This window comes from Phascolarctos cinereus, unplaced genomic scaffold (genome assembly GCF_003287225.1).
Source record: "Phascolarctos cinereus isolate Bilbo 61053 unplaced genomic scaffold, phaCin_HiC Scaffold_4;HRSCAF=312, whole genome shotgun sequence".
Lineage (NCBI taxonomy): Eukaryota > Metazoa > Chordata > Mammalia > Diprotodontia > Phascolarctidae > Phascolarctos > Phascolarctos cinereus.
In genome coordinates this window covers 367778477-367801874 of record NW_027555847.1, presented here as the reverse complement: position 1 = coordinate 367801874, position 23398 = coordinate 367778477, and the positions used below count along the sequence as shown (strand labels likewise).

Genomic DNA, 23398 nt, shown 5'->3' with positions numbered 1-23398 from the left:
TGTAGTAGGCCCTCACTCTGGCAGGCTTCTAAGAAAGCAATGAGAATTAGGAATATCAGCCAAGTAGATAAGATATTTACTTGCCTTTTCCCCATGTCCTGGCAGAGCAAACAAAACTGGAAAGGTTTTATATTTTTTATCCCAGTAATAGACTGTGTCTATTTTCTAAGTACTATCATAGCTGGGTTTGGAGGTGATTGATATGATGGGGTGCTTGGGTGCCTTTGCTCAGATCCCAATTCCAAGACCATATTTACCTTTAGCCTCAAAAATACTATCCCTGGCAATTTCTCCCCAACACAAGGACACTATGCCTAGCAATTACTCATGAGTGGTTCCCAGCAAAACACTTATCTCTCTCCCTGGTACAATAACAAACTGCACCTGTAGGAATTATTAGTTTAAACTGGCTTTGTACTGGCTTATAAAAATATTTGGTACCCACCAGACTGTCTATACCAGCTTCCTACCTCATTATATGCATCCTGGAGTCCTCATTACATATATCCTAGACTTAAGACATATGTACACTCCTTACATCTATCTTATCAAACAAGACATTGATTAGTGGCGGACTGGACAATCCTTGGTCAGCCCTGACTATTAGTTAACTTAGTGACGTAGCAGACCTAAAAACAACACCTCGTTATGGTCCCACCTTGGGCTTTTCCTGGTGAACGATGGATAAAATGCCTGCACAACAGATACAAAAAGTGCATGTTAAAGGAACGTTATCCCACCTAAGCCCACGCTGAGTCACCTAATTAATATACTTGGCACATGTTTTACTATAGTTTTTTCCTATATAATCTTTAACTATACCCTTCTAAGGTCACAGGTTCCTTAAGAACTTGTGCCTGCTGAATACTGTAAAAATAAACCTTTGCCAAATAGACTTAAAGAATGCTTGAGTCTGTGAATTCATTCCAGATGACCTTGTCCTCTACTTCAATCCTTGGGGGGTCCCTGAACCCCACAAACTGCATCATTTCTGACATCTCTAAAAAGAGGACCACTTGGTGATGGAAATGTTTGCTGCTGGCATCTCACAAAGACCATACTCTAAAGCAGGGGTGGGCAACCTGAGGCCTCAAGACCACATGTGACCCTCTAGGTCCTCAAGTGTGGCCCTTTGACTGAAACTAAACTTCACAGAATAATCCCCTTAATAAAAGAATTTGTTCTGTAAAACTTGGACTTGGTCATGACCAAACAGGAGATAAAGAACATTACAAAATGCAGAATGGATAATTTTGATTACACTAAGTTGAAAAGCTTTTGCACAAAGCCAATGTAACCAACATTAGAAGGAAAATAGAAAATTGTGAAAGAATTTTTACAAACAGTGTCTCTGATGAGGGCCTCATTTCTAAACTATGTAGAGAATTAAATCATTTATAAGAATACAAGTCATTCCCCAATTGATAAATAGTCAAAGGATATGAACAGGCAGTTCTCAGAAAAAGAAATTAAAGCCATCTATAGTCATATGAAAAAATGCTCTAAGTCACTATTGATTAAAGAAATGCAAATCAAAACAACTCTGAGGTATCACATCATACCTATCAGATTGGCCAACATGACAAAACAGGAAAATGATAAATGTTGGAGAAGTTGTGGAAAAATTGGAACACTAATGCATTGTTGGCGGAGTTGTGAAATGATCCAACCATTTTGGAGAGCAATTTGGAACTATGCCCAATAGGCTATAAAACTGTGCATACCCTTTGACCCAGCAATAGCACTTCTAGGGCTGTATTCCAAAGGGATCATACAAATGGGAAAAAAAAAACTCACATGTACATGTACTTATAGCAGCTCTTTTTGTGGTGGCCAAGAATTGGAAATTGAGGGAATGCCTATCAGTTGGGGAATGGCTGAACAAGTTGTGGTATATGAATGTAATGGAATACTACTGTGCTATAAGAAATGATGAGCAGGTAGACTTCAGAAAAACCTGGGAAGACTTATTATGATCTGATGCTGAGTGAAGTGAGCAGAACCAAGAGAATGTTGTACACAGTACAATGACTAAACATTGATAGTTGATAGACTTAGCCCTTCCCAGCAATGCAAAAATCTAAGACATCTGCAAGGTCTCATGATGGAAAATGCTATCCACATCCAAAGAAAGAATTATGGAATTTGAATGCAGATCGAAGCATGCTATTTGCTATTTTTTTCTGCTGTTGTGTTTTGTTTCCTCTTTCCTATGGTTCCTCCTATTGGTTCTCATTCTTCCTTACAACATCACTAATGTGAAAATATGTTAAATAGGAATGTATAGCCTATATCAGATTGCAAGCCAGCTTGGGGAGAGAGGGGGAGAAAATTTTAAAACTCAAAAGCTTATGGAAGTGATAGTTGAGAAATCAAAATAAATTAATAAAAAAAGAAAACAAAACATGGACTCAGTCAAAAGGCTGCACACAATGACCTAGAAGACCACATATGGTCTTGGAGACATAAGTTTCCCACCCCTGGGAAAGAGTATTGGACCTGCAGTCAGAAAAATCCTAGTTCAAATCCTGCCTCAATCACTTACCAGGCAACATCAATTGGGGAATGGCTGAGCAAGTTGTGGTATATGAATGTAATGGAATACTATTGTGCTATAAGAAATGATGAACAGGCTGACTTCAGAAAAACCTGGGAAGACTTATTATGATCTGATGCTGAGTGAAGTGAGCAGAACCAAGAGGACTTTGTACACAATAGCAGCCACATTATGCAATGACTAAGGATGTTAAACTGAACCGTTCTCAGCATTACAAGGATCTAAGACATCTCCAGAGGCCTCGGGATGGAAAATGCTGTCCACATCCAAAGAAAGAACTATGGAAGTCAAATCGCTCTCACTTATTTTTACCTTCTGTTGAGTTTTGTTTCATCTTTCTGATGGTTCCTCCTATTGGTTTTAATTTTTACTTACAACTTCACTAATGTGAAAATATGTTTAATGGGTATGTAAATGTAAAGCCTATGTCAGATTGTGCGCCGTCTTGGGGGGGAGAAAAAGGGAGAAAAATTTTCAACTCAAAAGCATATGGAAAAAAAATTTAAAAAATAAAAATTTTTAAAAAATCACTTACCAGGCAAGTCATTTAACTTCTGGCTACCTCAGTTTCTTCTTCTGTAAAAGTGAGATTATAATATTACTAATTTCCCAGGGTTGTTGTAAGAATAAAATGAGACAATATTTGTAAAGCACTTTGCAAATCTTAAATGACAGCATTAATGACAGCTATTATTACTGAGCCCACTCTTCCCATGAAGCTGTTTGGATTTGTGGGAGGGTGCCCCTGGATTTATATTTTATCATTCCACTGAAACTGCTCTCTCTAAAGTTACCAATGATATTTTAGTTTATGAATACAATGGCCTTTTCTTAATCCTCATTTCCCTTTCTCTCTGTTGGCTTTGACATTGCTGATCATGCTCTCCGCCTTGATACTTCCTTCTTTCTAGTTTTCAGGACACAGTATTTTCCTCGTTATCGTCCTACCTACTTGCTCTCTTCTTCTCAGTCTCTTGGCTAGATTGTCCTCCAGATCATGCCCTCTAACTTCAGGTGTCTCTCAGGGTTCTGTCTTGCCTTGTCTTGTCTTGTCTTGTCTTGTCTTGTCTTGTCTTGTCTTGTCTTGTCTTGTCTTCTCTCCTTTCTACACTACATTTGATGATCTCATCAGCTCCCATGGACTTAATTACCATTTCTATGCTTGTGATTCTCAGATCTGCCTATCTTACCCCAAGCTTTCTGCTGAACTTCAATCTTGCATCTCCAACTTCCTTTCCAACATCTCAATGTTGGAAAGCAAAGAGTCTTAATCTCCCACTGAAAGCCTAAGGTGGGAGTTCTTTCCTAATGTTCTCTCTAATTACAGACCTTAGAAGTTCCTTAGAAGTTTTCTGGATGCATTTTAAACCTTTCACCACAAACATGAAACATTTTACAAACACACACAGAGACAGAAATAGCTTGACAATACAAAGTGTGCATGGATCTAATTTTCTTGTTGGCTTTTTAGGCTTAGTTTGTTTTTGAGATAAACCAATTTAAAATTAGAACAACCAATTCAAATGACAATATAATTTGTATTAGACTGGTCAAAATTCGTAGGTATCACATGCCGATTTATTCTAACTGACCACTAGCCAATTACAGAGGATATCCTTCAGAGGAGACCTTTTTTTGATGTCCTCAACCCCAGAGCCACTTGGAGAAAAATGGACTGCAACCTAAAATGGAAAGTCCAATAGATAAGGAGAAAGGATTTAGAGGGGATAAGACTTACCCATGCTTCAGAGCTGGGACTTCAGGAGAAATGTCCTGTGGGCACCCAGCCCCAGCACTGGTGGGGTTAAAAGTGTACAAAATCCCAGTCCAAATCGAAGATATGGCATCATTTAATGTTGAACCCCAATTTATTACAGAGTCTGTACTAAGAAAGAGACAAATGAGATTAGTGTGGGTATGTCCACAGTTTAATTTTACTCAAGTTATCTTGATATGCATTGTTTGGGGATTTTGGGGTATAGAGTCACATTCCCATCAAAGAGTAGGTATTCTCATGGGATACCAATCAACCATGATTTATTGACATACTAAGATATGGGTTATATTAAAATGAGGTCTTGAGTACATGACTTAGGTCACTTTAATCTTGGTTAACAGGGGCTGGTATCACCCACCATCTGGACAGTGGAAATATCATCCCTGGTCTTGGGAATCTGTCTCCACCCAAACCTGAGTAGGATAAAATTAATTCAGGCCTGGGTTGGATTTTTATCAAGATAAGAAGATTCAGTGCAATCTCATTATCAGAAAAGTTCTTCTGAAGAACTTTGGACAGAAAATTTTTTGGCAGGGGGAATGGGAGCTCTGAGTTTCCAAGACATAGATTACTAAAAGAAATCATTTTTCACATCTCTCATTTGCTGGCTCTTTCAAAGGGTTTTATCTCAGAGCTAGAGATGAGGAGTTTATTGCATTTCCTTGTCTTTCAACTATATAAGACTGCTTCACTTGAATGCTGACATTACCCTCTCAGAAATCCTCTCAACCCACCTACAGACTCAGGTAGTTTAGTTTTCTAGTGATTCATCCAGTCCACATCTTCTGGCCAATGGAAAATTCAGCATTTGAAATGCATGAAAATGTCCTCCTCTCTACCCCATCTAGAGGGAAGGTGAACATCTCTTCTGGTCTGGTAGGCTACTCATTATAATTTTTAGTACTTTTTTCTTTCCAGTAGGGACTTAATGAATGTTAGAGCTGTTAGAGACGTTAGAGATCACATTTAATTTAGCCTCCTCATTTAACTAATGAGGAAATGGGAGTCTAAACAGACAAAATGTCTTGATGAAAGTTCAGATTTTCTGACCTAATCACAAAACACTGAGTAAGGTTGAAATTGCATGATATATAACGTGATTAGGTCCAAAATGATGTTGATGTTTCATTTATGTCTGATTCTTTGTGACATATAGGCAAAGGTACAGGGTTAAGTGACTTGCCCAGGGTCACATAGCTAGTAAGTGTCTGAAGCCAAATTTTGACTCAGGAAGATGAGTCTTCCTGATTTTAGGCCTGGCATTCTGTCCACTGTGTCAACTAGCTGCAGGTCCAAAATAACTAGGGCCAAATTGTCCATCTATAGAATGGGATGCTTACAGGTCTATGAGATCAAAATGACCTGGGTTAAAATTCATCCTCCAATATTTTCTAGCCATGGGGCCGTGGAAAAGTCATTTAACCTCTCATGCTCAGCTTCCTCATCTATAAATGGGTAGAACACCTGCACTACCCACCTCACAGGTTTATTAAGAGTCTTAAATAAACAATATATGCTAAGTCTTTGCAAACCTTAAATTGCTATTTGTCAGCTATTATCATCCTCACTAGGCTTCAGTTTTCTTTATGTGTAAAATGAAAGTTAAACTAAATGATTTTTAAGGCCCTTCCAGCTCTAAATTTCTAGGATAATATTTTGAATATTCGAATCTCTTCTTCACCCCTCCCCCATTTATTTATGGTAGAGTCCCCCTCTCCCCACCACCCAAAGTAAGATTCTTGAGGGCAAGGCCTGTTTCATTTTGTCTTTGCACTCTCAGCACCAAACACTGTATTTTGTAGAGAAAGTACTTAAAAAATGTTTGTTGAAATGAATGAAATTGAATTGAGGCAGCCCCTCCCCTACACCCCTCTCCCATCCTACTTTGGGCCATTCTTGGCCCTCACTCTCCAGGTCTGTCTTCTTGGTTCTCTAATTTAGTTCTTCCAGAGGCCTACTGTCTGTCAGTAAATCCATGCTGTAAGGTTAATGGCTTGAGAGCTTTTTCTTCCCCCAAAAGGCCTCCCTGCCCCATAACTGTTTATTTATGTATTTCAATAGTCAATACTTACACAGTTTTACAATTTATGAAGGCTTTACATAGATTTTCTCCTTTAAGCCTCTCAGAAACCTTGTAAGAAGAAATTATACTAATTTGTACTAAAGAAATTATAAGCTACATTTCATTGATTAGTAATGTGAGACTAAAGGCTACTAAATGACTCAGGCAGGGTACCAAAAACTAGTAAATCTCAAAGGGGAGCTTTGACCAGGAATTTTCTTGGAACAGGCAATAGCTAAACCCAGAAGACCAATGCAAATGATAGTAGCTTCAGGCAAGACAGTGGAAGAGATACCCGTCCATAGTCTCACCTCTGGCATCCTATAAAAAATGCCACACAGGCACCTGCTTAGTCTGTCTATGAATAGGGCCAGCCCTATCTCTATCCCATTTTTTTTAGTAGGCAGTGCAAATGGGTGTGTTAGAAGGAATAATTTTTTTTTTAAATTAAGGAAGAAATATTAGTTTCCAGGGTAGGGAGCAAGGGAAAGGGAGTGGTAGTGGCAATGCTTTTTGAAATTTTTTTTTTAAATTGTCTGTGAATGGATTGTTATGTGTAAATATACATAACTGATATTTTATACACCTAAATGTAAATTTTCTAAGTTATACCTGAGACCACTTGGATTTGATTATATTAACATAAATTATAATAATGTCTAAAACATGTTAGAGTGGCAGGTGGAAAAATGGAAAAGAATGTTGGATTAGGAGTTCAAAGACCTGGCTCTTCCATTAACTGGCTGTGTGACCTTGGGACACTTAGTCTCTCCCCCTGAGTTTCCTTATCAGCCTAATTAGGGATTGTGAACTACATATTCTTTAAGGTCCTTTGCATCTCTGACAATTTATATATAGAATAACTATAACAAATTAAACATATTGCCTCTAAAGCAGTAGTTTAGAATATACCCTTTCCTAGAAGACATTCTCTAATGCAATCATTATATTTTCTGGAGTCAGTTTTAATTGAAGTTGATTACTACATTATAGAGCAAGAAAGAAATAAAAAAACCAAAAACAAAACAAAACAGCCCTAGAATCCTAACATTGACAGAGCCTAGCAAGCACATTGTTGCCAGATCTACTCTTAAGTAAGTGATTGGTAAATTATCCATTGTAGCATGCTGAACACATAGTGTATGAGGTGTATGCACTCTGACATAGAATCCCATAGAAGCAACAGGGCATATGGATTTAGGAATAAGGATTCAGGAAGCTATAGGTTCAAGTTCTTCTCCTGACACATATAGGCTGTTCAGTTAACCTCTTTGTGTTTCAGGCAGCACCTTAAGATGCTATATTATAGACAGATTTCATTCTTCATGAGTGAAAAGAATTCTATTACATAGATGTTATGTAAGACACATATGCACCAATGCATTAATTAATTAATGTAGAGGATCATGGGGTTGGGGAGATATTCAGGGAGGAACCTAAGGTTCATCCTTCTGCTTTCATGAAAAATTGCCCTTCAAGTAGCCCAGCCAGAAATTTTCTTCTCTTTTCTCAAAAATGTTACACCATTATCACCCTTGCTCATGCTAAATGACCTTTTATCTCTTAGCAAATAGAGTAGGGATTCTGACCTATTGAGGAAAGTAGAAGTCACCAGGAAGTCAAGCTACTTTGTTTTCCTTCATGATTGGCCAGTTTCCTTCCTAGGCAAGTCCCTAAAATAATTAATCCCTACCTTGGTTCTTACCCTGCATCATGGATAAGAATACTCATATCAGTGAGCTCACAGACCCATCAGAGTGTCAGACTATCCTCAGTGCCTAGCACAGGGCCTTGAACAGAGTACACATTTGGAATTTTTTTGGCTTGATCTGTCATCTTCCACTCCTTCTTCCAAACATGCAGGCCTGCAGTGGCTCTAACCCTCAAGCATCATCTTCTTCCTACTGATGGTTATTTCCTTTATTCATGGTTTTCTAGGTATTTGAGTCCCCAGGTGGTGCTATCCAATGGGCACAATACCGGAATAATCTCAAGGACTACCTTTGGCACCAGCCTGAACCAGCAGCGGTCATACATGACTTTTGAAACCTTGAGAATAAAAAGTAATGGCCTCCATGCCCCACATTGGCACTTCAATGCCAATGAACATGGCTACCTTGCACAGGTAGGTCTGGGTTGCTCTCCGGAAACCAAGCATTCATAATGTGTATCTGTATTGTTTTCATTGCTGAGATGCCTGTTGCGTGAGAAAGCAGGTCAGCCCTCTGATTTGGGTCATCTATTTTAAGAGCTTTAACATTAGCCCTCTGGCTTAAATTACTTCTGGCAGCAATTGGAACTTTTGTCCAAAGTGCTAAATCATTTACCACATACTATTCTTCATAAGAACAATGCATAAATTAAAGGACATTAAATGAGGTAATACTTGTAAAGAGCTTACTTAGCACAGTGCCTGACACATAGTAGGCTCTACAGAAATGCTTATTCCCTTTCCTTCCCCTCTTTAACAGACCTCATTTGGTAGGTAGTGAAATTAATTTTATCTCCATTTAAAAGATGAAGATATTAAGGATCTTAGAAGCTAACTGACTTGACCATGATGATTTTGAGAGTATCTAAGGCACAAGTCAAACCCAAACTCTATCACAAAATCTAACATTTTATCTAAGGGATATAGTGGAGAGAGCACTGCAAACAAAGTTAGAAGGATCTGAATTCAATAGCTGTAGGACCACAGGTAAATCACTTAACCTCTATTTCCTAATCTAAAAAATGAGGACAATAGCACCTATCTCTCACAGTTGTTTGGAGGATAAAACAAGATATTATTTGTAAAGGGCTTTGCGAGCTTTAAAGTGCTATATAAGTCCCATTACTATTTCCTATTCCATGCTGATTCTTTCTAGGATATAAGAAAGGATTATACAGAGTACACTTTTGCCAGCAATAGCAATGAATGCCCATTCTGATACACAGCCAAAGAAAATGTCATTTCTATCTAGGAAAAGCAGTAACTGAAAGAATGAATTTTCTTTTCTCTTTTTTGGCTAGGCAATTGGGTTAAGTTACTTGCCCATGGTCAGCTGGTAAACATCAAGTATCTAAGGCTGGATTTGAACTCAGGTTCTCCTGACTCTAAGGCCCATGCTCTATCCACTGCGCCAAAGTTTTCCAAGGTGAAACTTGGAGCCTCTGGGATCAAGGATATGGGATTCCAAAGTGATCATTTTGTGAGTCAGGGCCTGAGAATTCTCTTCTAGTTTAGATGGAACATAGGGAGGCACTTCTAGAAAAGATCAGACTTACGTGACTGGATGGTTTGGTTAAAGGATACACAGCCAATGATGAGAAACAATTCATGATTCTAACCATGTTTAGTGTGCCCTTCTAATTATTTATCTTAATCAGAAACTAAAGACTGAAAGACACTTCAGAGAGCATCTACTCTAACCCCTTCATTTTAAAAATAAGAAAATGGAGACACAAAAAGGAAATTCAAAGAATCATAGGTTTGGAGAAAAAGAGAGCTCTGAGACCATCTAGGGTAATTCCTTCATATGATGATGATGATGATGATGATGAAACTGAGCCCAGGGTCACACAGCTACTCAGTGTTGAAGGCTCAATTTGAGCTTAGGAAGATGAGTCTTCCTGACTCCAAGCCCAGTGTTCTACCCACTGTGCCACCTAGTTGTCCCTTTCATAATAATAGCTGACATATAAAGATACATAATTTTAAAGTTTACAAAATGACTTTTATAACAACTCATTGAGATAGGTCAAGTGTATCATTATGTTCGTTTTACAGATGAGGAAACTGAGTCTTAGAAATGTTAAATGATTTCCATAATGTCTCTTAGTTAATAGATATCAGAGCCAGGATCTGACCTTGGACCAAGGTCAAACTGCCATTTCTGCATATGTATGTTATGATATACATAATGTTTTTAGAATTCTTTTTTTTAATTTATCTTTAGTTTTCAACATTCACTTCCACATAATTTTGAGTTCCAAAATTTCTCCCCATCCCTCTCCTCTCCCCACCCCATGATGGCCTGCATTCTTGATTCCCCCTTCACCCAATCTGTTCTCTCATCTATTACCCCCCTTATCCCCTTCCCCTTCTATTTCCTGTAGGGTAAGATAGATTTCTATACCCCTCTGCCTGTATATTTGATTTCCCAGTTGCATGTAAAAACAATGTCTAACATTCGTTTCTAAAACTTTGAGTTCCAAATCCTCTCCCTTCGTCCCTCCCCACCCACCTTCATTGAGAACGCAAGCAATTCAACATAGGTTATACATGTGTGGTCATATGAAACACTTACATAATAGTCATGTTGTGAGAGACTAACTATATTTCCCTGCATTCTATCTATCCACCCATTTATTCTATTCTCTCCTTTGTTCTTGTCCCTCCTCAAAAGTGTTTGCTTCTGATTATCCCCTACCCCAATCTACCCTCCCTTTTATCATACCTCCCTCTTTTATCCCCTTCCCCCCTACTTACCTGTAGAGTAAGACAGATTTTCATACACAATTGGATGTGTATGTTATTCTCTCCTTAAGCCAAATCCGATGAGAGTAAAGTTCACTCATTCCTTCTCACCTTCCCTCTCTCCCCCTCCACTGTAAAAGCTTTTTCCTGCCTCTTTTATGTGAGATAATTTACTCCATTCTACCTCTCCCTTCCTTCTTCTCCCAGTAGATTCCTCTCTCACCCCTTAATTTTCTTTTTTTAGGTATCTTCCCTTCATATTCAACTCACCGTGTGCCCTCTGTCTATATATATTCTCTCCAACTACCCTAATAATGAGAAAGGTTCCATGAGTTACAAATATCATCTTTCCATGTAGGAATAGAAACAGTTCAACTTTAATAAGTTGCTTGTGATTCCTTTTTCCTGTTTACCTCTTCATGCTTCTCTAGAGTCTTGTATTTTAAAATCAATTTTCTATTTAGCTCTGGCTTCTCAAGAATGCATTAAATTCCTCTACATCATTGAATATCAATTTTTTCTCCTCATTGATTACACTCAGTTTTGCTGGGTAGAACATTCTTGGTTTTAATCCTAGTTCCTTTGACCTCTGGAATGCCATATTCCAGAACTTCCAATCCCTTAATGTAGAAGCTGCTAAATCTTGTGTGATCCTGATTGTGTTTCCACAATACTTGAATTGTTTCTTTCTGGCTGCTTGCAACATTTTCTCCTTAACCTGAGAAGTCTGGAATTTGGCTACAATATTCCTGGGAGTTCTCCTTTTGGGATCTCTTTCAGGAGGTGATCAGTGGATTCTTTCAATTTCTATTTTATGTTCCAGTTCTAGAATATCAGGGCAGTTTTCCTTAATAATTCCTTGAAAGATGATATCTAGGTTCTTTTTCTGATCACAGCTTTCAGGTAGTCCAATAATTTTAAAATTATCTCTCCTGGATCTATTTTCCAGGTTAGTTGTTTATCCAATGAGATATTTCACATTGTCTTCTATTTTTTCATTCTTTTGGTTTTGTTTTATAATGTCTTGATTTCTCAGAGTCATTAAATTTCATTTGCTCTATTCTAATTTTTAAGGAATTATTTTCTTCAGTGAGCTTTTGGACCTCTTTTTCCATTTGGCTAATTCTGCTTTTTAGGGCATTCTTCTCCTCATTAGCTTTTTGGACCTCTTTTGCCATTTGGTTAGTCTATTTTTTAAGGTGTCATTTTCTTCAGTATTTTTTGGGGGGTCTCCTTTAGCAAGCTATTGACTTTTTTTTTCATGATTTTCTTGCATCACTTTCATTTCTCTTTCCAGTTTTTCCTCTACTTCTCTTACTTGCTTCTCAAAATCCTTTTTGAGCTCTTCCATGGCCTGAAACCAATTCACATTTTTCTTGGGGGCTTTGGATGTAGTAGCCCTATTTTTGTTGTCTTCTTCTGGTTGTATGTCTTGATCTTCCTTGTCACCAAAGTAATACTCTATAGTCCGAGTTTTTTCCCTCCATTTGCTCATTTTTCCAGCCAGTCACTTGACTTTTTAACTCTTTATTAAGGTCGGCTCTGCTTCCAGTGTGAAGGGTGTACTGTCCCAAGTTTCAGGGGTTTTGTGCAGCTGTTTTCAGAGATACTTCTAAGGACCTGTAAATTTTCAGTTCTTCTAAGGTGGCACAATCTAAGGAGAGGTGTTTACTCCTCTCCTGACTTGTGCTCTGGTCCGTGAGTGACCACAAGCACTCTTTTCTGTCCCGGAAATGAGAGGAGGACCTTTCTACTGCTGCCACAAGCTTTTCTATGCCAGTGCTCCTCCTTACCCCAGGACTGCCATCTAGGACTAGGATGCAGATCCATGCATGGGCAAAGCAAGAGAATCCTGCCTCAGCGCCAGCAAAGAGATCCCTACCTTTCCTCTTCTGATCAGCTGTTTGATCTCCCCACCATCTGTGGGCCAAGAGCTCCAGAAGCAGCCACTGCTGCTGGGCACATTGCCCCAGGGCTGCGGTAGGGCCAGGGCTGGACCACGCTCCTCTCTCATGCAGGTCTGATGGACCTTTCCCACTGACCTTCTGAGTTGTCATTAGCTTTTGTGGGTTGAGAACTCTGGAAACCACCACAGCTACCAGTGATTCAGTCCCCTGAGGCCTGCTCCATGTTTACTGAGGCCCAGTCTTTGCCTAGGCTGTCTTGGGCTGGAAATTTGTTTCACTCTGTCTTTATGTGGGTTCTGCCGCTCTAGAATTTGTTTAGAGTCATGTTTTACAAGTATTTGGAGGGGTTTGGGGGAAAGCTCAAGCAAGTCCTTGCTTTTACTCTACCATCTTGGCTCTGCCCCTCATAATTTTTTTTTTTTTAATTCGAAAGCATTTAAAGCTTTTTACAACCTGGCCTCATCTTAACTTGCCAGCCTTATTACACATTACTCTTCTGCATGTATGCGATGGCCTAGTGAAATTGCCCTGCTTGGTGTTCCTCAGAAACATGACCCCATCTATTATTTCTGTGCCCTCTGTGTGTGCACATATACACTGACATGTCTACACATACATCTGTAGGTACACAATACATATATACATGCATGCATGCATGCACACATGTATGTATACATCCAGCAAAACTTGTGAAGCCCCAGGTGAGAAGGAGACTGATAAAACAAAGCAAAGGCAAGGAAACCTCAGGATCCTGCTGCAGTCAGGATGAATATTAATCACAGGACAATTACAGGAAAGCTTCAGAAAAAGGTCAAGTGAGCTCTCATAGAGATCTCAGACTCATGGTAGTTCTGGGACTGACTTCCTTTCCATAAGTTCCCTTCAGTTCAAGAAGACCCCTAGGGGATGTCTGTCAATGCTCCTGTTCCTCTGGCCATCAAAGTGCAGCACACCTTGTCTGTCTGAGGCAAGCAGTGCAGAGAGCCGGGGGTGTTAGCCAGTGATGAGAAGAGTGATGTGTCTGGACTCTGTTCAATTCACCAAACATTCGCTAGGTACAAGGCAGTGGGAAAATGTGAAATGGCTGAGCACTTTGGTACTTGCAAAGCACTTCATTGTCTTTCACTTGTGGCTGACTCTTCATGACCCTGTGGACCCTATCACACCAATACTATCCATGGGGTTTTCTTGGCAAAGTTACTGGAGCAGTTTGCCATTAAGTACAAGGCAAAAAGAGGTTAAGTCACTTGCCCAGGGAAATACAGCTAGTGAGTGTCCGAGACTGGATTTGAACTCAGGTCTTCCTGACTCTAGGCCTAGCACTCTATCTGCTAAGCCACCCAGCTGCTTCCTAGAGGCAGCACTTCATACATACATACATACACATACATACACATTATACTTATAATAAATACATGTGAGTACATATGGGTGCATATGTGTATACATGTAAGTGTATATATACATTTGAATACATCTCCTAGGTATCTGAGATCCTTTTCACGTCTTACTTCAACTTTGGCTGAAACCTGCCTTTAATCATACTGTGGTTGAGTTTCACCTTCACTGGAGTAGGATACACTGAAAATTTCATTGTCTTCCCTCTACATTATCAGGCTCCTTTTTGTCTGGCAGTTCATGAGTTTTATTAAATATAAGAGAGCAAATATAACTTCCTTCCTGGTCAGCTTTTGAGCTGGCTGTGAAATTTCAGTACTGTGATCGTGTACTTCTCTGTTTCCATTTCCTCATCTATAAAATGGTACTACTATTACTACAACTAATACTATTACAACTATTACTACTAGTACTAGTATTATGACTGCTATTACTACTGCCCATCACTGAGGCGTTGTAAGAAGCAAATGAAAGAATTACAATATGTACAAACATGTTCAAAAATAGAGTTCCACGCAAGCCCAAGTTATTATTATTATTATTATTATTATTATTATTATTATTATTATTATTATTATTAATATTATATAGCATCCAGACAATTTACCATTTGGAAAACATAGTTATCCACCTGTGCACACACCAATGGTGCTCTTCCCTTTGTGCTGTAGGGGACTGCCTGGATTGGTGTAGTTGATGATGGAGGCAGTGTGGTCACCACATACAATGTTACTGCTGGTCAGGTGATCTTCTTTCCTAAAAATATCCTGCACTGGGTAAAGAATGTGGGAACTGAGGACTGCCTTTTCCTGCTCTTCTTCACCACTCATGATGAGCTTCAGACCCTGGATGTTGATGATGTGTTTTTCTCTACCCCAGAGGACATTGCAGCCAGGTCCCTCAAGGTTTGTACCATGTCTTTAAGTGTATGCCACCGTGAAGATTTGGATTAACTTAGATGGACCATGAAAGCTGGGCCAGGGTGTTCAGGGTGGGGCTAGAAGAAATGTGGCCCTGAATGAGTCTAAGGACATTTAATTTAATGAACATTTCTCAAGTTCACTATACTGGCCATCAGCCCTAGAACCGCAGGATCTTAGAGAAGGGATCTTGAAGGATTCCCAGTACAATTTCTACCTGAACAAAAATGCTTTTTACAACTTTCTTCCCAAGCGATCCTCCAGCATCCACTTAGAAATGTCAGTGGTAGGAACCCACTTCCTCTCAAGGCAGACCTTTCCACTTTGGGATAGCATTTCCTGAGCCCTTATGGTATGTCTTACCTGATGCTAGAAATGGAATTGCTTCTGTTTCCTTTCTTGGGGATTTCCATAGAATCCTGTGTGTGCTGGGGAGAAATGTGAAATTCACTTGAGCATTTATTAAGCACTTGCTGTGTGCAATAATACAGTATATTTGACACAAATGTTTGTATGCTCTTAGTCTGATGCAAGGATCCCTACTCTTTTGCTGGAGAGTAGTGACTTTTGACATCCCCAAAGTCTTAAGATCACCTGTGGAGAACTAGTGAGAAAACAGATACTGCTCCAGGGAAGGGGTAAGATTTGGAGAGTGCGACAATAAGGGCTCTGAGCAGTGGTAGCCTGCTGGGAGATCAATGAGGTCAAGTTTCAAGATTGACATTTCTGAGCACCAGTGGCCTGATGAAACGAGAAAGAAATAGAAGGGCTAGTAGAAATGTGGGCAAGAGAAAGGCCCCATAAGGCTAGCATAAAATTAGGATAGGCCTTTTAATGCTTGTGAGATACTTCCCAAACCTCTAATTGTATTTTGAGTTTAGATGGGGCTGTTTGTGTCTTTGATGTCTTAAAGAGGTACAATAAATAACTAATGGGGCTGCTGTTTGTACATTTTAGCCTGAAGGTGGAGTTAATTTCATTAGAACGTTCCAGAAACAAGAAGAGGATCAGGCTGTCAATCTCCCTCCCAATTTGGTTGAGCTGGTTATGAACACCAGCTACATGCAGTCTCCAGACAGCCTGGTGTGGCGATACTTTTATGATCTTAAAGGTACGGGATGAACCAACGTGATATTTTTCTTGAGGCCCAAACCCAATTAATCTAAGATACAGTAATATAGTCCATATATTCAACAAACATGAAACAAATGAAGATTTTATGAAACTGATATTATTGAGGAGATTCACAGTGTGAAGATCTGGTAGGATTTTCTCTTTGGACTTAGAAACATATGAAATAACCTCTGTCTTTTTTTGTGCAAGCAAAATGGGATGTCAGTGACTCACAGTTGTATATAATTGTAATTTAAGCTTCATGGCTTCCTGTTTTCCAAGTAGCAGCCTCTGGGATGAATGAATTTCAGTTTAAAAAAATGCTTTTTCTCAATAACTTGATTTCTTTTTTTCCTGCCTTGCATTCTTCTGTGCTTTGCATGGATAGACAAAGACAGAGTTAGTAGGCTCTGAGAAGGTTATATAGGGGAGCTTCGGTACAAAAGAATGTAACAAAAGAGGAGCACTGTGCCCAAGGATGTGGATTTGTAACATATGATATCCATAGGAGTCAGTTTTCAGCAATACATTACTGGGATGCTATAAAATGAGAAAATATTCGTAAAGTGCCTTGTAAGGTTTAAAATGCTATATACTTATTTTTATTAATATTACTGTGCTCTTCTTTCCACCACTTTCATGAATCACTGCCCTGCTCCTGCAAATCCCAACCCTCATCCCTGCCTCCCTCCTTTCCCTACTTGCCTCCTTCCTCTCCTCCTTCTATTCTCTCAGAGTCCACACATAAACCTTAGCTCCCACTTTTTTTTTGTAGGAGAAAGTCTACTCTATGTTTACTTACCCCACTGGGACTTGTAAGGGTTTGTGCAGTCACACACAAATGTTTTAACTGGTGGCAAGATTATTAATGGGAAAAGGCTAAATCTTCGTTCTCCCCCCATGACCACTGGGGTGGTATGCATTTTAGCAGAAACCTCTGGGGACAATCATAGGAGCGTAGATTTAGAGCTGGAAGCTTTCTTAGAGGTCAATGAGCCAATAAAGAAGTCACAGAAATGAAATGACTTGTCCAGGATCTCATAGGTACTAAGTGCCAGAGTTGGGATTTGAATTTGGTTCCTCTGATAACAAATCCTCCTGCTGCACCTCAGTGCCACAAATGACCCTGCCTTTGTGATCTCATTCCCAGGGTTTTGATGATGGGAGGTTTAGGCTAGGTAGCACGTGTTAGAGCAGGCCAACGTCTGGGGGCCCAGTAGATGTCTTGTGACATCCCTCAAATCATTCCATCCAATGGTCACCTGACCTCCTACAGCAAAGCTGACGTCTTACTGTGTCCTGTGGTTGCTCCCATCTTTTGTATTGCTGGCTGGAAGTCTCTTGGTTTGTCTTGTGATTTTCAAACTTCCTCTTATTCAGGTTCAAAAGAATTTCGATTTCCAGGAGGAATAATTCAATGGGCTCGGTATCGAAAAAATGGAAGTGAACTAAGTGACAATGAGAAAGTTTTCAGTGAATCCTTGAATCAGGTAATTTGGGGAATGTTATTTATATGGGCCCTGGAATTTATAACAGAGTAGGATCCAAATTTCTCTTTTAAAAATAAACATTTTTCAAGCTGTGTGCATGCATGCATGCATGCATGTATATATGTATTGTGTACCCACAGATGTATGTGTAGATATGTCAGTGTACATGTGCACACACAGAGTGCACAGAAATAGTAGGTTTGTCAATTAACATTTTAATTAGAGCAATGTGGGCAGGGAATTCAGGGCTCACCTTGGATTTTGGGGTCTGAGTGATCTGACTTGGGTGACTCTGAAGAGACTATTATGTTTTAATAGAGCACACTAACTAAAACATCCATATTTCTTTCTGCTTTCAGCATGAAAATTCCCTCACTCTGGGAACTCTCAGAATTTACACCAATGGTTTAAGACAGCCTCATTTTCATTTTAACGCTAATGAAATGGGATATGTCATCAGTGGATGTGGAAAGGTGATTTCTTAAAACTATTGTGCAAACACATTTCTTGTATTTCTTCTCTAATGCCAAAAACAAAAAAGGCCAAAAGAAACTGTAGATAATCTGTTCTAGTAGAAAAAACTTCGACTTTGATGTTGGAGGACCTAGGTTAAAGTTCTAGCTACTTACTACTTCTGTTAGCTCAAGTAAATCACTTAGCTTGGGGGGACCTCAGCTTAGTTGTGGAAGCTATATGCAGGCCCTCATCATGCTTGGACTATTGCAATAGCCTGATGGTGGGTCTGCCTACCTCACTGCTCTGTTTGGCATTTGAAGCCTTTCACAACCTAGCCCCCTCCTACCTTTCCAGGCTTCTTCTTCCTTCTTTCTTTCTTTCTTTTTTTTTTTTTTAGGCAATTGGGGTTAAGTGACTTGCCCAGGGTCTCACAGCTAGTAAGTGTCAAGTGTTTGGTCTGAGGCCGGATTCAAATTTAGGTCCTCCTGACTTCAGGGCCGGTGCTATATCCACTGCACCACCTAGCTCCCTCCACTTTCCAGGCTTCTTACTTGTTACTCTTGAACACATACTCTTCAATACAATAACATTGGCCTCCTGACTGTTCCATGAACAAGGCACTCCATTTCTTGACTGGAGGACTTCTCTCTGGCCATCCCCCATACCTGGAATCCACTGACCTTCCTGGTTTCCTTTAAGTCCCAACTAAAATCCCACCTTCTACAGGAAGCCTTGCCCAACCCCTGCATTCCAGTACCTTCTCTCTTTTGATTATCTTCTATACATCTTGATTTGATTTGATTTGATTTATCCCATCATCAAAATGTGCATATTTATTTGCATGTTGCCTCCCCTATTAGATTGTAAGCTCCTTGAGGAGAGGCACCTTCTTTTGTCTCTTTTTGTATCCCCATTGCTTAGTAAAATGCCTGGCACATAGTAGGTGATTAATAAATGTTTATTGTATTGAATTAAATAAAATGGAGGAATTGCATTAGACTATGCCAGTTCTAAAACCTATGATGCTATGAATACCAGACTGAAATTCACATATGATCTCCTCTGTAACAGTGAGCCTCAGATGGGCTAAGGTCATGTAAATGGCAGCCTTTTAAAAGGGGTGTGTATCTATTATTTACTTTACAAAAATGCTTACCATAGAAGGTAAACAGGATAAAATCTGAGCCCAACTCAACAGAATGTCATTAATAAGGAATAAAGGCAAAGGCTTGCATTTTGATTTTTAAAAAACTAAAAAGTACAGGGCTGAGGATAGACCTGGCTTGGCAGTAGTGTGATATAGTTTCTGGGGAGTTGGCTTCCCAGGCAGGATGAACTGTGTTCAAATCCTGTCTCTGAAACAGACTGGCTGACTGATCCAAGGCAAATCACTTAACCTCTCAGAGTCCCAGACAACTCTCTTAAGACTAAATTACAGAACTATTAATCTGTATTGGTAGAGGGGGTTTCCTTACTAGGAATTCTGATGAAATCACAGGTCTGGGGACACACACACACACACACACACACACACACACACACACACACCCAAATGTAGAGGTTTTAGCTCACCAAAACTTTAATAAGAAATAACAGTTTCCTATTGTGACTCCTTAAAAAAAGAAAAAAAGGTTGCATTAATAGAAATATAGTGTCTAGATCACAGTGTTACAGGAAGTGTCTGACCTGTTGTACCCTACGATGGTCAGGTCATATCTGGAGTAGAACGTTAGATATGGGTCCTGCATTTTTAGAGAGACATTGACAAACTGGAGCGTGTGCAGGCCAAGACAATCAAGATTTTAAGGGATTCAACTCAGTGCAGCAGACATTTATTACATGCCTCTTATGTGCAGGGAGCTGTGATGGGTGCTAAAAACTATCTCATACAAGCAATAGCTCAAAACCTTATAAGATATTAAGCTCAGAAATGCCAAGATTTAGGGAAATCATGATCATTCTTTTCAAATGTTTCAGAGTGTTTCAGATAAGAAAAAGAAGTAATCTTGTTCTGTACAACTCCTTAGGGCAGAATTAAGATTAATGGGTAGAAGTTCTAGGGGGGCAGATTTTGGCTTACTATAAGAAGGAACTTTCTAACAACTAGGGCTGTCAGCAAGAAAACAGGCTGCCAATGCTCGGATTCTTATAATCTAGCCACTGCTTAGACTCTTAAAATCTAGCCAATATCTTACTAATGTTCAGACTTCTTAAGATTCTGCCCAATATGATGGATGTTCTAATAAACCTTGTCTTTGGCTGAAAAAAAAAAAAGAAAATAGGCTGCTGTGCCAGAGAGTGAGCTCACTGTCACTGAAGGAATGAAAGAGAGGTTAAAAAAAACCATCTTTCAAGGGTGCTATAGAAGGGATTCCTACAATTAAACTATATGGCCTCTAAGATTCCTTCCAACTCTAAGGTTCTATTGGGGCAGGGGAGAGGGGTGGGAAACTTGTGGCCTTGAGGCCACATCTGGCCCTCTGGGTCCTCAAGTATGGCCCTTTCAGTCAAAAGGCTGAGTTGAGCACCTAGAGGGCTGTATGTGACCTCAGGGCCACAGGTTCCCCACCCCTGTCCCAGCACATTTAAAGAAAGAGGTGCTTTACATATCTTTTTGCAGAAACATCAGCTGTGTAAAGCCAGGTGTGTCTGTATTGTCCAGTTTGCCAAATACATGCTCTAACGTGTTTTAAAGTTCATCTGAGAAATTTGAGCTGGGATAGTCCTGATGTGGTGTCCTTTGACTTGCATTGGCAGCTTCAAACCCTGGACCCGGATGACTATATCCATGCAACAGCTGACCACATCTTGGCCCAGCTTTTCTTCAAGAAGCAGAGTGAGTTTAAGAAGATCCCAAGATTCACTGAGGATCAAGCCATCAATTTGCCTTAGACTGACCGATGACTTGACATCTACTTTTCCTTCTTTACTCCTCTTTCCTAAGAAACATTTGGTTTCAGTTAGAGTGTTTCAAGTACAAAGTCATCTCATCTTTTCAAATAACCATGCAGCTAGCTCAGTGAAAGCGCATTTATTTGAATTTCAGTTTAAAAACAAAAGTAAAGAAAGTAAACTGTTTGGCTGCATCTCTAATGTCCTTGAACAAAGAAAGTTCTCAGCGGCAACTGTGTGAAGATTATTAAGATGTATGTAGGAGAAGACTGATTGTTTAAATAGAAATATTTTGATATAGACTTCTGTTATTTATGTATATAACTGTGTATTTTTCTTTTTTTTAAATTTTATTAATTTATTTTGATTTATCAACAATCACTTCCATATGCTTTTGAATCGAAAATTTTTCTCCCCCTTCCCCTCCCAAGACGGCACACAATCTGATATCGGTTTTACATTTACATTCCTATTAAACATATTTTCACATTAGTGAAGTTGTAAGTAAAAATTAAAACCAATAGGAGGAACCATCAGAAAGATGAAACAAAACTCAACAGAAGATAAAGATAAGTGATAGCGATTCAACTTCTTTCTTTGGATGTGGACAGCATTTTCTATCCCAAGGCCTCTGGAGATGTCTTAGATCCTGGTAATGCTGAGAAGGGTTCAGTTTAACAATATTAGTTATCGCATAACGTGGCTGTTATTGTGTACAAAGTCCTCTTGGTTCTGCTCACTTTACTCAGCATCAGGCCATATTAAGTCTTTCCAGGTTTTTCTGAAGTCAGCCTGTCCATCACTTCTTATAGCACAATAGTATTCCATTACATTCATATACTACAACTTGCTCAGCCATTCCCCAGTTGATGGGCATCCTCTCAATTTCCAATTCTTTGCCACCACAAAAAGAGCTGCTATGAATATTTTTGTACATGTGGTCCTTTTCCCATTTGCTTGATCTCTTTGGGATATAGTCCTAGAGGTGCTATTGCTGGATCAAAGGGTATGCACATTTTTGTAGCCCTTTGGGCATATACAACTGTGTATTTTTTATATTGCCTTTATCACACTAAAATTTAAGAACTCATTTTCCTTTTTGTCCTATATAAGCACTATACTAAGAGCTAGGCATACAAACAGAATAGTATAAATAAATAGGGAAAAAGAGCTAGAGGCTGGGGCTGGAACAGCCAAGATCTCTTACTTTCATGTGAGGAACTGTTGGCAGCAACATGCCATAGCCATCACCACTGGCAGTATTTCTCAAACCTGTATTTCTTCTCTTTAAGTAGTACACCTTATCTGTCAGCAGCACATTGCCCCATTTCCTCAGGACCTGTGTAAAGTTTACATTCATATAATTCTCCTTAATACAATATTTCAAGTGTTCCTTGAACTCTGGTTTTCTTCCACTTCAAAGTTTTTAGTCAGGAACAAGTCTTGTTCAGTCTTGTACATAGTTATATATCTTGGACATTTTAATAAGCAGATATTGATGATTCATTTATTTCAAAACCCTCATGTACAAAGCTACAGTTTTCCAAAATGGTTAGCCTAATTTGCAACTCCATAACAGTGTTTTAGCTTGTTTGCCTTTTCGCATACTCTTGCAATTCCATTAATATTGACTTTCCATTTTTTGCTGTCTTTACTGTTTCATTGGCAATTTTCCATTTCTGTTGTTATCAGTGATTTAAAAGCAATCTTTCACATGGTTAGTAAAAGTTTTCCATTTTTTGAGAACCATGCTTATGTCCTTTTAGGAATTATTTATTGGAAAATGCCTCTTGATTATATACTTTTGCTAATTACAAATATATGTTGAATTTCCACTAAACATCTGATATATTTGAAGCAAAGTTTTTTTCTCCCAGTTGAGTGTCTTTTTTCATCCTGTCTGCACTGATTTTGTTCATGCAAAAGCTGCTTAATTTTTGCTATGAAAACTGTCTATTTTATCTTTTTTGATCACTTCCCTGTCATGTTTAGCTAAGAATTGTTACAGTAGCTATACTTGTGAAAGCTATCATTGTCAAGTTGCCTTTTTTTTAAAGATGTATTTAGAGCTTCTGGTAAATTGCACGAGATGCACCACACAGACACACAAATGTCAGACACGCAGGTATAGAAAATCAACATTTTATGGCATTTACCATAAGCACAGAAGAGTGTTTACATACATATATCCATATGCATATGTAGTCAAAATGCTTTCAAGATTTCCCAGCAGCTCTTCCCCAGAGACAGAGTTGTAGGGTAGATAGAGAGCCAGTCTCCATATCAGGAAGACCTGGGTTCAGGTCCTGCCTTCTGCACCTACTGGCTGTATGACATTGACCTGAATTAATAGAAGGAACCTCTTTA

At 39.1% G+C, this 23398-nt stretch overlaps 1 protein-coding gene across 1 annotated transcript in view; it reads left to right on the top strand.

Moving 5' to 3' along the window:
* LOC110213356 (uncharacterized) overlaps positions 1-21031 on the top strand; it is a 45703-nt gene extending 24672 nt beyond the window's left edge. The window contains 7 exon segments of the mRNA XM_078151761.1: positions 8335-8396; positions 8398-8521; positions 14832-15065; positions 16038-16191; positions 17574-17683; positions 18043-18156; positions 20897-21031. Coding sequence (XP_078007887.1) covers positions 8335-8396; positions 8398-8521; positions 14832-15065; positions 16038-16191; positions 17574-17683; positions 18043-18156; positions 20897-21031 — 933 coding nt within the window.
* Positions 21032-23398: the final 2367 nt, after the last annotated feature.